We start from the raw sequence: 14,379 nt of genomic DNA, 5'->3' as shown, positions 1-14,379 counted from the left end.
TACATAAAGGACTAAAATCAAAGACTAAAAAACAAACTTAAATTTAGGGACTAAAAACAAAAATACCTAATTTAAAGGGGGGAAAAAACATTTAAGCCAGAGATTTATAATCACTTGAATTTATTTTATGTTTGCTAAATAGAATTGAATCTAAATGTATGAGCCTGCAATTTTTATGAACTAAGTTTCCATGGTGATTACTCCGAATAATTTGCATAACTGCTATCATGAACAACCAACTCAATAGCCAGTTCAACCAATTTGACCATCAACTGTCTTAGCTAGGACATCAATATTGAATCGATAAAACAGTAAATTAGTTCTATCCTAGCCCGCCAATTTGACCATGAATATTACGAACAGAGAAGGAAATAACATGAACCAAACAGGTAAAGCAGGGACTATGGGGGCACGATGTCAGTCTGCAGAGTAGCAAAATTGACAGAACTGGATTGAGAGATTCAGCAAAATGGAAGTTAGAGATGAAAGGTTATATAGCTTATCCCGTGCTCCCTGCCCTAAAAACTGTTTTCGTATCATGCATAAACTAGATGAATAGATAATAGATAATAGCTCACATTTTTCAGCTGTGGAAAGAAATCTTCAGCATCTAGGGAGTAATTATGTATGCACACAAGCAAGTGCATAGTGAGAGCTTTCACAAGTCAGCAATCATATATTCAGGAGAAAGACAGACAGACTTGAGGTCATATTGTGCATTCATATTCCATATAATCAATAATGTTGGATAGCTGAGTATAACATCCAAGCAACTGAACTTGGAAATCATTAATGTATGAATTCATTGGCATCAAATCCACAAATTCAAAGGCTACAGAAATGGGGAGAAATGGAATAAAACAATATAAAAATAGCAGGGTATTTGTAATTCGAGACATAACCATAGACAATATTAAGTTAATTGCAAGAATACAATTTGTAAAAAGCCATTAAGAAGTACCATCGAGTACCTAAGCACTTGCTCATTGAATCAGAAGCTGAAACTAAGCACTTGCTTCACATGTCTGCATATTTCTTTACAACAAGCTCCTATAACAAGTAAAACAGATGCCTAGATTGTACTGGTTTGGAAAGCATATGATTCGCCTGTTGTTGCAAAGAGAACCATAAGAAGAGTTAAATGAGACACGGGGAGATTTTTACTTTCATGAAAGCTTCAACTTCGGCTTTATGGCTTGTGAACTTTGAACCCAAAAACTCTCGGAACATAGCCTTGTGCTGGTTTCTGTGGCTTCAGTTGTCCATAAGTCATCAAGAAGAGGTGTGGAAATGTTGTTCCAAAGTAAGCTCCATCAATGTCTAGACAGACTTAAGGAAATTTGGGAGTAAAATTTAAACCACAATTACATATACCCCAAACACAGTAACATAAATCATACCAAAAGTCATATATTCACCAGCATTTAAAAGAGTAAAGTTTTATAGGAAGAATGCAAAAGCCAAACAAATAGCAAAGTAATGTCAGGCAATTTAAAAATAAACTGAAAAATAAGAATGATCAAACTTCCTTAACTTTGAGAGAGAAAGAGAGATTAAAGAAAACTGGTGTTCCAAAGATTTTACAATTCCAAAAAGTTGTTCACTTCCTGCAGAATTTTCTAAGCATAAGTATGCCCACCAAAGTTTTCAGAAACAGTCCTTACACTTTGAAGAATACAACAGCTGGAAGTAAAATTGCAGATATAATTTGTCAAACAAGAAAATACAGTATAATTTTCATATATCATCAAACATCTAGCAGATATCAGATATCTCTTACTAAAATGTCTAGATCATGAACCCCACTTCTCATAAAACTAAACTTAAACTACTCGTTATCTGAATATTACTTTCTCTTTCCATCAGGGACCGGTATAGTATAGTCCAAATGAACAAGACATACAAGTATACTTTCAGAAAAAAGAAAAAATATAGCAGAGTTTCCAGAAATTCTTATATATGGTTTAATCATATTCAGAAAATAGTTTATGCTCCATATGCAATTTTTTTTTTTCTTTCAGGACAGCAAACACAAACTGGTTTAAGTAAGAAATGAATTTCCAAATAAACCAAAAAGGATGAATCCTTACAAACTGCTATGGTCAGACTCAAGGATGAAACTCAACCAAAAATGAAATGAGAGGCACAAGAATAAATTTTTTTTCTTTCAGAAACACAGTCACATGTAGCTGCATCAGCTCAAATCCCCCACAAAAAAGGGGTAAAGTAATAGATATAAGGATACTGCCTTGATACTTGGAACGCGGATAGTAAAGATCTTCACACCTAGGGCAGTATATTTTCACAGTACTTGACCTAGGAATGTCCGATTGACCAACTGGAAGGCAGGGCTGTCCAGAGCAGTAAACTCTTGGGCATCTACCAAAATCATAGCTCTTGTATTTGTCAAGCTGCAAAAGTTCCAACGACATCAATAACAACACCAATCCCCAGGACAATAAAGAACAAAAAGAGCGTCAATCAACCAATAAAACTTACCATGGCAGCCATTCCTTTGCTGGTCAACACATATCGAGCATGAATCATACCATAAAGCATTTCCGCCGCCGATTCAATCAACTCATTCTGTTCCTCCGTGAACATGTCACCTACAAATTCCAACCAAACCAAGTAGCCATTAAAAAAAAAACTGAATACTTAACAAGGTTTTAAATTGCAGTCCCAGCCACGCTTTTGGTGCAATTCTTGACATTGTCAGAAATTGCAGTCACAAAAACCTCAAAAACGAAAAACCTTAAGATTGTAGACCACGATTGCGAACCATGTTTTAAAACCTTGATATCACATAACAGCAATTCAAATTCATCATCTTCAATGCTAACAATTTCGCACAACAAAGTACAAAAACACAACAAACTCACCATGGGATGACTCAACGTCGAGAATCAAATCAAGGGCATAATCAAAGTAGGGCACTTGACTGCTCAATCCACAGAGGTTAAAGTCATCCTGTATGTAATCATCATCCACCTCACAAAAGAACTCATTCCCTCTTAGATTACAGAACCACGAGATCCAAGAGGTGTCATCCCCATCAGAGCCACTAACATCAGACTCTTCACTCTCCGTCTCAGATTCCTCCACTGCACCCAATGCACACCAAATTATTATAATCATTATCATCCAGTTAGCCCAGTTTCCCCAATTGCACATTCACCAACTTTTGAAGCATATTATAAACTAATTAACAACAACAATGTCTTAAAGCATATTCATTTACCTATGTTTGTTTGAAAGGGGCTGAAAAGAAAAGAAAAGATAATACCTTTGAGATATAAGGTTGGCCGATTGATTGGAGAAGGGAGGGGGAAAGGTGGCGGGTTCGAATCCCCAGACACCTGACATTTCTAACAAAACTAACAAACTAACATTTAGCGATAAAAAAAAGGGAAAAAAAATAGTACCTTGGAGGTTGGAATTCTTGGAAGCGGTGTTGATGGGGCGGGAAGTGGAAGGAGAGGATCGTTCCAAGTGCTTATCGAGAACGTCGTTGATTCGCTTCCGATCCTCGGATTTAGAGGCGGAAACGGAAACACCACCTCGCTCTCGTTCTTTGTACATCCCTGCCCTATTATCCCTGAAACATAGCTCAAGAATTGAAAAAATGGTGGTGAGAGTGAGGGCTAGGGTTTTGGATTCACCTACTGATAGCTACAACAACAACAACACACCACAATCCTAAATTGTTACTACTACTTGCTGCCAGGTGCCAACTTTAAACTAAGCAAACCCCATTTTTTGATTTTTATCATTACCCCTTACCTGCTCCCACATCATTAATTAAGGGTCCGTTTGCCAAATTTTATCAATATTCAGACATTAATGCAAGGTAAGCTAAATATCATTTTTAATTATTTGTCAGCATTTTAAAATTATGTTTGGTAGAGAAGAAAGAAGGTTTTTTTTTCGTAAATACATTACTTTTCCAATCTAATTTAATTTTTAATATATATTATTTGAAACTTTCTCTCTTCTTTTTATTATTATTTTTAATTTAAAATATTATAAAATATAAATATTATATTATATAATTTTTTTAATTGGTTTTAATATTACTTATTTATTAAATTAAATTTTATATTTTTATTTTTTATTTTTTTAAAGAAAAAAATATACAGATAAAGAAAAATAAAAAAAATTGAATAAAATTATAATAAAATTTTTTAGTTATTTTGTATGTATTTTTGTAGTTAAATTTATGTGTTGTTGATATTTTTTTTGTTATGTTCATTAATTAAAAAAATAATAAAATTGGTTAATAGTATTAAAATAAACTAAAAAATACAATAAAAATAATTGATACATCTATTTTATACAATAAATATAAAACTTTAAAGAGTAGGAACTGTTATATTGAAAATATTTTTAAAAATATTTATTTAGCACTTATTTTTTTTGTTAAGTGATAATAATTAATATTTTTATTATTTATGACGGCAGATATGGAGACAAAAAATTAAAATATCAAAAAATACTAATAATTGTTAAATATGAGCTATTTTTTATAATAAAAATATATTGAAAATATCTTTAAAGATATTTAATTAACAATTATTCCTTATTATCACTCGAATCAATATGGCAAAAATATGAACGGATCAGAAACCGAAAAAAGATCGTTCCGTTTCAACTAGCAATCATGCTAGACAAAGAAGAAGAAAATGAACATGAAATGTAGCCGGCAAATGGTCAGAAGGAAACAATTGTCTTAACATATCTTTATTTTAAGTTTTTCTCTAATGAAGTCTAATTGTTTAAATATTTTATTGATAATGCACTACAATATTCTTTTATAGATAAGTTGTTAAACAAAATTTTTTCTCATTTTTAATTAAATCTAATGACATAAACAAACTAATTATATTTAGTAATATAATTATATTAGAAAATTCAGATTTTAAATAAAAATATTCACCTAAGAAATATGTTAAGTAAATTAAATAATAAAACAAAAATAATTATATTTAATAATATCATTTTCTTTAAAAAAATTAAAAAAACAAAATTATAAAATTTAATTTAATAAATAAGTAATTTTAAAACCAATTAAAAAAATTATATAATATAATTTATATTTTATAATATTTTAAATTAAAAAAAAAACAAAAAGAAGAGAGAAAATCTCTAGTAGTGTATATTGAAAATTAAAAGTAGTATAGACTAAGAAAAAGTGTATTTACAGAGGAAAAAAAAACGAAAAAAAGGCTAAAATAAAATTTTAAAATTTTAAAATTTAAATTGGAGAAAAAATAAAAGAAGAGTAATTTTTATTTTTATTTGTTGAAATCAACTTTTTTATTTTATTTTTCTTCAATCGAATAAAAGAATATCATTATTTGTATTTCTTTTTACTTAATTTTCTTTCCTTCAACTTTCACTCATTTCAAACAAATCTTAGTTTAAGTTCTCCTTCAACGGCAAAGATTATCATTGACTTTTTTTAAGTCAAGTAAAATTGCAATCTAATGTAAAAAAAAAAAAAAAAGAAGAAGCGATTAATTAATAAAAAATTATTATTATTATAGTATAAATTTTAAAATAATTATTATAAAATTTATTATCATATTAATTTGTGATAAATAATAATATAAAATTTCTTTATACAATCAACGCATAACATTTTTTTTAAAAAAAAAATTATCGGTGTGATTATTAATAAGAACTTCATATTACGTATTTTCGCTTTTGTTAAAAAAAATTGTTATTTGTTTTGAAAATCTCTTTAAAGGTGAGAGTTAAATTCCAAGTTATTTTTGTATGCAAAATGAATTATTTTAAAATTTTTTGTTTGAGCAATAGTTTCAACGCATAAGTAAGGAAATACATCCTTTTTTATGTTTGTGGGATGCAAATGGTAACACAAACATACTATTAGACTGCAAAGTGATTGTCTGATTCAATTATTATTTCAAAGTTAAATTGATTACATTAATTAAACCATTTGTTAGGAAGATGTTAAAAGATTTTTTTAATAAAGACGTACAAGGAATCCGATGAGCCATCTTAAGAAGACAGTGTTAATGTGTAATGGTACGTTTTTTTAACCTTACATATGGTAATGAATTTTTTTTAAGCAGAAAAAAATATCATTCAGTTATTTTTAGAAAGGGAATATAATATATATTGATAATGTAAAGTGTTTTTAGACTCTCATTTAGTTATAAATTATAATAAATGATTATAATCCCAATTAACAAAATTCTAGATATGGTGATTAAAAAATAACATTATTTTTTTCAATAACTCTTTCTTTTATATAGTCTCAACAGTTTATAATTTAAGATAGCATTCTAGTTCCAATTTTAGAGAAACATAGTATGCTGTTTGCTGACTCCTTAGGTATTGTCTTCCCAAGGCAGTAATTTGTTTCTCTTTCTGTTTGTTTTCGTCCACCCAATATAAATAAGCAAGTTTTATTTTCATCCTCTAAATTTTTTTATTTAGTATAATTTTCTTTTAATTATAGGTTTTTCTTTAACAATGAATCTTGTTATATTAATCTCTTTAGCACTCTTTGTACAAGACATGAATCAATAAGTCATTGATATCAATTTTCTTAAGTAAAATTTCAGGTTCGAGCATTGTGAATTAAAAAAAAATATGATTATTTTTTTTTTTTACTAAACATGATGAGTTAAATTTTTAGACAAAAATTAATAATTAACAAAACTGATAAATACTTCATTTTTGGAAAAATCTTGCACTTTAATGGTTTTAAATTATAATATGGAGATATCATATTTGAAGCAAAATGGGTCATGAAAAACAATTCATTTCATTATCTCATTTTGTCTAAAATAAGAGATCTAACTTAATTGGTTGAACATTTATGTAAATAATATAAATTTCATGCATTTAATTTATAGAAATAAAAAAAATTCTCATTTTGTCTAATGAAATTGCACAAAATTTTGACATGTTAGTTGCTAACTTCTAAAGGAAACCCTTAATCAATTTTAACCGATGAAATCACACAGAATTTTAAAAAGTATTTCTAGCATTTTTCTCTATAACATTGTACTCAACAAATACTTATTAGCCTGGTGATTGGTATGAACCAGCCTGTTTGACACCTTTGGCATGAGTTCCTGTAGAAATTGTTGCGATGTCACCTCCATTCTACAAGACAAATTCTTTCAAGTAATAATAGAGCTCCACCTTCTATCATATTTTTACTATTTTAAGATATAAAACTTTACATCGTTGTTTGATGTGTAAGTCTGATCGTACAAATGATAACGAAATTGAGCTTCCCAAATCTTTAACTCTTCACCAAACAACACATACAGCACTAGCTGGTGGGCAACTTGATAAATGCACCCAGATGGATAGATACACCAACACGTTTATGGCTTGGCAAGAAGCCAACATGTAAATCCTACGCTATCCTTTGTCCATCTTTGTGGCACTTTTTGCCTTACACGGTGTAACTTTATACTCTACTATTCTTGCTCTTCTTACTTATACACATAAAAGCATCCACCAAAAGTGAGGAACCTACTTGCTCCACAATCTGCCATTGAGTTCAATGACAGAAAGTGGTTCCAAGCAGGCACCTCGTAGCTATACAAAGATACAAGAAATGGAAACACCTCTCAAGTGGAGAGGAGAAGAAAATGTACATAACTTAGCTATCAAACTTCAGAGAAGATACCATTTTTTTGCACATCTTTGTGATTCTCCTTCCTTGCATTCATTCTGCTTCCTTTGCTTTCGCATATCTAATAATGTTCTGTGTATGCAAACTTATGATGGAGGATGACACTGAGGAAATGGGTTATTATCATTTATTATTACTATTATTATGGTGCATCCTATTTTGCACAGCCTTTACAGCTGCATCTCTGGCTGTGTTTGCTGCTTTATTAGCTGCAGCCACTACTTTATTCACCCCGTCATCCACCTTTGCCATATTGTAAGCTTTCTCAGCAGCAGAATGTGCGTCCTGCTTAGAATGAGAGAAGTAAGTATCAAGTATAAACATTTCTCATATTTATTATTGCAGAGTCTAGTGCTTATGAAATCAAGGTGATTTAAGGTCCAGCATAAGACCCAAGTAGCTTATGCAGAAAGCCAAGTCTGATAAAATTAGGGAAGGTTCAGGTTTATTCATGATTTTGTTATTTGAAGGTCCTTCATAATAACATCCAGGAAGAAACAGGGAGAGCAACTATAAGAAGCAGCAAAACAACATTTAGTTAAACGGATTTTCTAATGTGTCTCTTGTACATGGTATAGAGCCAAAAATAAAAAGCATTTTATTATATAAAAAAATACAAAAGTAATTCGATGATTGCCTTTTCTAGTAATTATATCATTGTTTTTAACTCCCTTTTGTTCCCAATACAAAGAATAAAGAATAACTACCCTCATCCCTTTCTTTTTCAATCTATCTGTTATATACACATATTAATCCATCTCAAGTGCAAAATGTACTATTACCTGTACTGCATTGAAAACCTTGGCATGGTCCACAGCACATGGAGACCCAGTAGGACTATTATGTCTTTTAGGATCATCAAGAATCCCATTCTGCCAATGACCACATTGTGTTTCCCCGTTTCTGAAAGTGTACATTCCCAGTCCTTGTCTTCTTCCTTCATGCCATGCCCCCTCATACCGATGACCATTCTGAAATTGATACACTCCAAAACCATGCATCTTGTCTGCAAAATATTCACCAGCATATATGTCCCCATTTCTGCAGGATACATAAAATAAGTGTAAAGACCCACTCAAAAGAGATACTTTTCGTATTTGTTAAAAAATCAAACCTTCCCGTCACAATTGTTCTTTTGTAATGCATTCAATATATAGAGAGATCTTAAAACAACACAGCAATAATGACAATAAGTAATAACAGTCTTGTACCATCTTCCAATGAGATTGTTCTTTGGTTCATGTTAAAAAATGGGAAAGGGTCAAAAAATATGGAAATTATACAGTTCTGGAAATGTGGATCAAATTCAATACCTAGTTCCAGCTATTAATAATGCAAGGTTGAAGAAGATAGACAGAATCAGAAAGTTATATTGTTTGTATACTGATATAGTAACTTACAAAACTTCAAGTGCATTTACACTGCTACAGAGTAACAGATTCAATATTCCAATTGCAATTCCAATCACTTTTCGAGTGTCTTAGCTGGATATGTATATTACAGGTAAAATTGGTTGAGACATTATATACTTGATACTACCAGGAACAGAAGCAAATTTATCATCTTCAGGAAGATCATCAATAACTTTAGTAATTCTTTACAAGAAATGTGGCATGAAAAGCTTTGATTTACTAACATGCTTACAAACAGACTGAGCTTTGATCAAAACGAGTTGAAAAATTTACAGAAAATTCGATTAAATTGTTGCCTTGTGGTTAGTAAGAAACTAGACTAACCCCTTTGGCTTCTGATGGAAAATATTACAAACAACCAACCGAACACCAGAATAAAGCAAAGATGGCAGAAATAAAATCTTGGTGAGTTTGTGCAGCAAAGTGTTGGCATTTTTTGTTTGGCTAAAATGAAGCATATAGTAAATCCAAATCAATATCCCCCTAAAATTTTAAAACAAGAGTACGAATGTAACAACTAAAAAATGAAACTTGTGTTTCTAGCACAGGTTGTTGACAATTTGAATGGTCATATTTGCGACCAAAACTTTATATAAAAAAGGGTCTAGAATCATAATGACGGGCATACAAAAATATCAACAGACCTGACATGGGTAAATTTATGAAGTTATAATTGAAGCATTGACATATTGGATCCAATAATGCTCTGGCACAAACTTCTACAGGCCAGATGAACATATTTCTAAACTTTTTCCACAGGAATATCAATGCTTTCTTAAAAAGAAAATAAAAAAGAAGTCTTGAACCAGATGTAGACAAAACTTAAAAGTTCCCCAATCAACCATAATTTCGGAAATGCTCAACAAGTCTAAATGAGAAAATCAGAGTCCCTCAGAGTCCCATTGCATTGAACTATGAGAATATCAAACCTAAAAAGATTATGTAAAATCTCTATAAGACTGAACCCCCACTCTAATACTTGAGATTGTATGCATCAGTTATTTTCCTCTATAACCTTACAAAACCTTCATTTCAGCCACTTACTTTTCACAGAATAAATAGTGTATATGGTGACAGTGTAAAAGATTTTTACACTATCGTTCATTCACAAACTTCCATATATGGTAATTTAATCGACCTTTACAATAACTACTGTAAAAGTCATACAAGCTATGATTTTTAATTGGTTAACAATAAAAAAAACTACGTACCTCATTGCCCAGAGGCTCTTCGCTATGCGAAGGTATGAGGGAGGGATGTTGTACGCAGCCTTACCCTTGCATATGCAAAGAGGCTGTTTCCGGATTCGAACCCATGACCAACAAGTCACCAAGGCACAACTTTATACCACCAGCGCATAGAAATTAAACTCCCTTGCAAAGCATTGTTTACTTCTTAGTTCTTAGTCTTTCTCTAGAACATGAAGGACTAAAGGGGAGATATGATGTTAGCCCAGTGGTTGGGGAAGGGTGAAGGGAGAGGTGACGGGTTTGAATCCCTTTCAACTGATATTTCTAACAAAACTAAACAACTAACATTTGCCCATAAAAAAAAATAAGGACTAAAGTAAACAAACAACATTTTCCAACATCACAACAACTAAAGCATCTGCACAGACAAATAGCAAATTGAAAAAAGAAAAAAAGAAAAAAACCTGAAATGGTACTGTCCAAGTCCATGTTTGACTCCCCATTTGAACTCCCCAACATAGCGGCTGCCATCAATGCAAGTGTGGACTCCAAACCCATGACACTGTCCATTAGACCACTCACCACCATACACATCCCCACAGTAAAACTTATATATCCCCATTCCATGCCTCAAACCTTCTCTATATTGCCCTCTATACCTGCTCCCTCTAGCCCATGTCTCAACACCATACCCATCATACTTTCCATCAACCCATCCTCCCTCATACCTCCCATGCATGTGATAGTGATAAACCCCACTCCCCCAACACTTCCCTTTTTGAAATTCACCCTCATAAACATCCCCATTGCTGTAAACTTGGACCCAACACCCCCAATTTGTGTTCTTTACTTGCTTAGGGTTCGACCCAATAGACCATACAACAGGCTGAGGAGAAGAGGATGATGATGATGATGAGAATTTGGTGGGGAACAATCGAGTGAAGAAAGACAGTGCCAAATTGAGGGAAACGAAGAGTGCTGCTGAGAAAGCGATAACTGAGAAGAAATCTAAGGGGCTAGGGTTTGAGAAGAGGAGGTAGAGGGAAGGAAGGGGGAGGAAGAGGAGGAAGCGGAAACGCGGGAGAAGCTTGGAAGTTGGAAACTTTGCGCCAAAGGGTGTTTGGAACAGAGGGAAAGTCATGATGGGTATTATTCTCTTGTTGGAGAAGCGTTCATGGTGGAACGGCGTGTTTGGTGAGTTTGGTGGAGGTGGATGGGGCGAGGAAGGTGAAACCTGAATTGAGAAATGGGTTTGTGGAGTTGAAGTGGCGGCGTCATCGGAAGAGAGGTGGGGGTTCTCTTTTCCGATGTGAAGCTCTGGCTTGTGGTGGTGATGCATTAACATTAACACACCAAGGAAGGTGACACAGTTTTTGAATTTGTTGACGTGGTTTTGGTGTGAGAATAACTATGTACTGTATGAACAACTATGAAGAGTGTTCTGGCATTATTATTCTGCGATTGTATCTGGTTTTGTTTTTTCAGTCTGCGGCGGGTGGGTAATACTATTATGACTTTGTTGGTTGCTCTGCTGTTTTGGGGTTTGGTTTTTTGTTGGAATGAGATGAGAGAATGGAGAGGTGGGGAAAGTGTGCAATTTGTGTCTGTTTTGAGGGTCCAATGAGAGGGGGTGTCATTATAATAAGTGGGATTTCGAAACCAAAATAATGCATGGATTTTCTAAATTCCAGAAATTATGTGATATTTTTATTATTTATTTTAATTTAATAAGAATATGATAATTTTATTGTGGTAAAAAAAATAACATTTTTACCTTCGTATGAAGTTTGTTTATGAAAAATTGTTTAAAAAATATTCCTAAAAAATATCATTTCCCAAAAATATTTATTTTTTAAAATGAATACAATACCAAAAGTCCCCTTGTAATACTACAATTCTAGATTGCAACTTGCAATAACGCATGTTGATGCGTATAAATTATGAGACCTGTGCTTTCTGTCTGTGAATTTTCTAAATTTCCAATTGTATACAGTCCGAGATTGCAACTTGCAACGCATGTTGAGGGATTAGAAATTAGCTGTACATAGCCATTAAATTCATTGGACTTTTTGGTACATCTTACAAATTAATAGGTTAATCGTATCTGTTTTGCTTATTTATTAATTATGTTGTCCTTTTATATTAATTCATGAACAAAATATAAAAATATTAACTTAGATAATTAAGATGAGTTCCTTGTTTTAGTGAACTAGCTATTGGAAAAAGAATTCACGAAAAAAGAAAATTATATAGGAAAAAGGATTGATTATTCCATCCGGATCAATTTCATTCTTATCCTGATATTCATGACTCCATAAAAGAAAATTCAGTTGTAAACATGCCACGCAGAATGTGATCCCAATGGTCAAGATATGATAGTTAACAAGACTAAACGTTTCTGTTAAAAGAAGAAAAAGAAAAAGAAAAAGAAAAAGAAAGAAACAAGACAAAACTTGAGTAGTGAATTGTATCCTGTGAAGTTATGATTTCACACTCAACTCTTTAAAATATATGCATATTATATTCAACAAGACTAAACTCCATATCACATTTTATCTTTTACATCTTTTACTCTCACACAAGCACAATATGTATATTTGATTGAATTCACAATCAACCAACTTTATAATATAAAAAATTTTCAAGTTAATACATACAGTTATCAAAAATTTTCAAAAATTTATAATATAAAATTATCAAAAAAAATTTATAATATAAAATTATCAAAATTTTTCCATTCCTTTATAATATAAAAAATTAAAAATTATGTCTTATTTTTTAAGATGATAACTTATTAAAAATAAATTTAAATATGAAAAATATATATTAATCATTTTTATGTCATTTTATATTTATCAACCAACTTAATAATAATTTTTGCAAACACTTTCAATTTAACCATGTTAATTTATAAATTTTCAAATAAATTATAAGTTAATTTTATCAAACACACTCAATTAAAGGAAAAAAAATAGAATTAAATTTTCATATAAGTTAGTTTCAAAGTTTGTTGGAATAAGATGTAAATAATTTATAAACATATATTAAGCTACTTTTATACACAAATATTTATGTATTAAATGTAAATAAGTTGCAAAAACTATTTTAAAGACAAGAAAATGTTGCTCTTAGATAAAGATACACAGTTAAATTTATTCCTGAACATGATATCATAACAATTTAATTCATAAAAAATAAAATTTAAATTTAATCATTAAATATGTAAAAAAAATAACAAATTAATCATTAAACATTACAATTTAAAAAAAATTATTTTGTTATATTTTTTTATACATTTAAAAATTAAATTTGTATTTTTTATATCTCAAAAATTAATTTTTCACCACATCGTATTTTCATTAATAAATTTAACTATTTAAGTCGTTAGATAATTGTAATTAATTTAGAGATCGAATAGAAATGATCTTACGTTTAGGGTTAGTCCGTAAAATTAGGGCAAACATGTAAAGATGTGGTCGGTGGCGTCGCCTCTTCTGAACAAATTAATGCGCAATCAATCAGATCAGCTACCCTCTCATAACGGCAACTGCAGTAGCTAACGAGGATAACCGTTCCAGGAACAGTGTCCACGTGGCGCATTGTTTCATTGACACGTTGAATTCGTTTGGCTCTTTATTTGCTAATCCTCAATTGGGAAGAAACTTTGAACCTGAGAAGTGGAATGCGCCTTACAATTGGATTTTGTTTTGTTTTGGTAAATGTTTATTTCATAACTTATAGATTTACTTATATTTGAAATGATTCCAAGTTAATACATACATACAAGTGATACATCCACTAATTCGTTCGTCTTAATAATATTGAGTTTAATTATCTTAAATAAAATTTTAATTCAAATTTTATGGATGAAAAAAATTATAAGAATAAAAATATATTTAAGTCTTTTTTAAATAAAAATAAAATCAAATTATTTGACCATGACACGATACCTTTTTTCTTTTTAGTGATGTAGAACAGTGCCATGTTATTATTTTGTCCATATAAATAAGGATATGGACAAAAGTAGTGCCACATGATTATCAGAGAGATTTAACGATACTAACTTAAGAATCATGAAGATGACATTAGAACAACA

The 14,379-nt window shown here is 31.1% G+C and overlaps 2 protein-coding genes across 2 annotated transcripts; both read right to left on the bottom strand.

Annotated features, from left to right (window-relative positions):
* Positions 1-701: 701 nt before the first annotated feature.
* Positions 702-3,709, bottom strand: LOC100784848 (putative casein kinase II subunit beta). The gene is made up of 5 exons (NM_001254452.3): positions 3,426-3,709; positions 2,883-3,104; positions 2,500-2,609; positions 2,246-2,411; positions 702-1,320 (listed from the first exon to the last, which is right to left on the bottom strand). Exons 1-5 carry the CDS (start codon positions 3,580-3,582, stop codon positions 1,190-1,192), a joined length of 786 nt encoding a protein of 261 aa, NP_001241381.1. The 5' UTR covers positions 3,583-3,709; the 3' UTR covers positions 702-1,189.
* A 3,446-nt stretch (positions 3,710-7,155) lies between these two features.
* Positions 7,156-11,903, bottom strand: LOC100785377 (MORN repeat-containing protein 1). Its single transcript, XM_003549909.5, has 3 exons — positions 10,748-11,903; positions 8,464-8,722; positions 7,156-7,966 (listed from the first exon to the last, which is right to left on the bottom strand). The coding sequence occupies exons 1-3, from the start codon at positions 11,626-11,628 to the stop codon at positions 7,805-7,807; spliced, it is 1,302 nt and encodes a 433-aa protein (XP_003549957.1). The 5' UTR covers positions 11,629-11,903; the 3' UTR covers positions 7,156-7,804.
* Positions 11,904-14,379: the final 2,476 nt, after the last annotated feature.

The sequence above is a fragment of the Glycine max genome, chromosome 17 (genome assembly GCF_000004515.6).
Source record: "Glycine max cultivar Williams 82 chromosome 17, Glycine_max_v4.0, whole genome shotgun sequence".
NCBI classification, from domain to species: domain Eukaryota; kingdom Viridiplantae; phylum Streptophyta; class Magnoliopsida; order Fabales; family Fabaceae; genus Glycine; species Glycine max.
The sequence above is the reverse complement of the archived record's forward strand: the minus strand, read 5'-3'. Positions and strand labels throughout refer to the sequence as shown.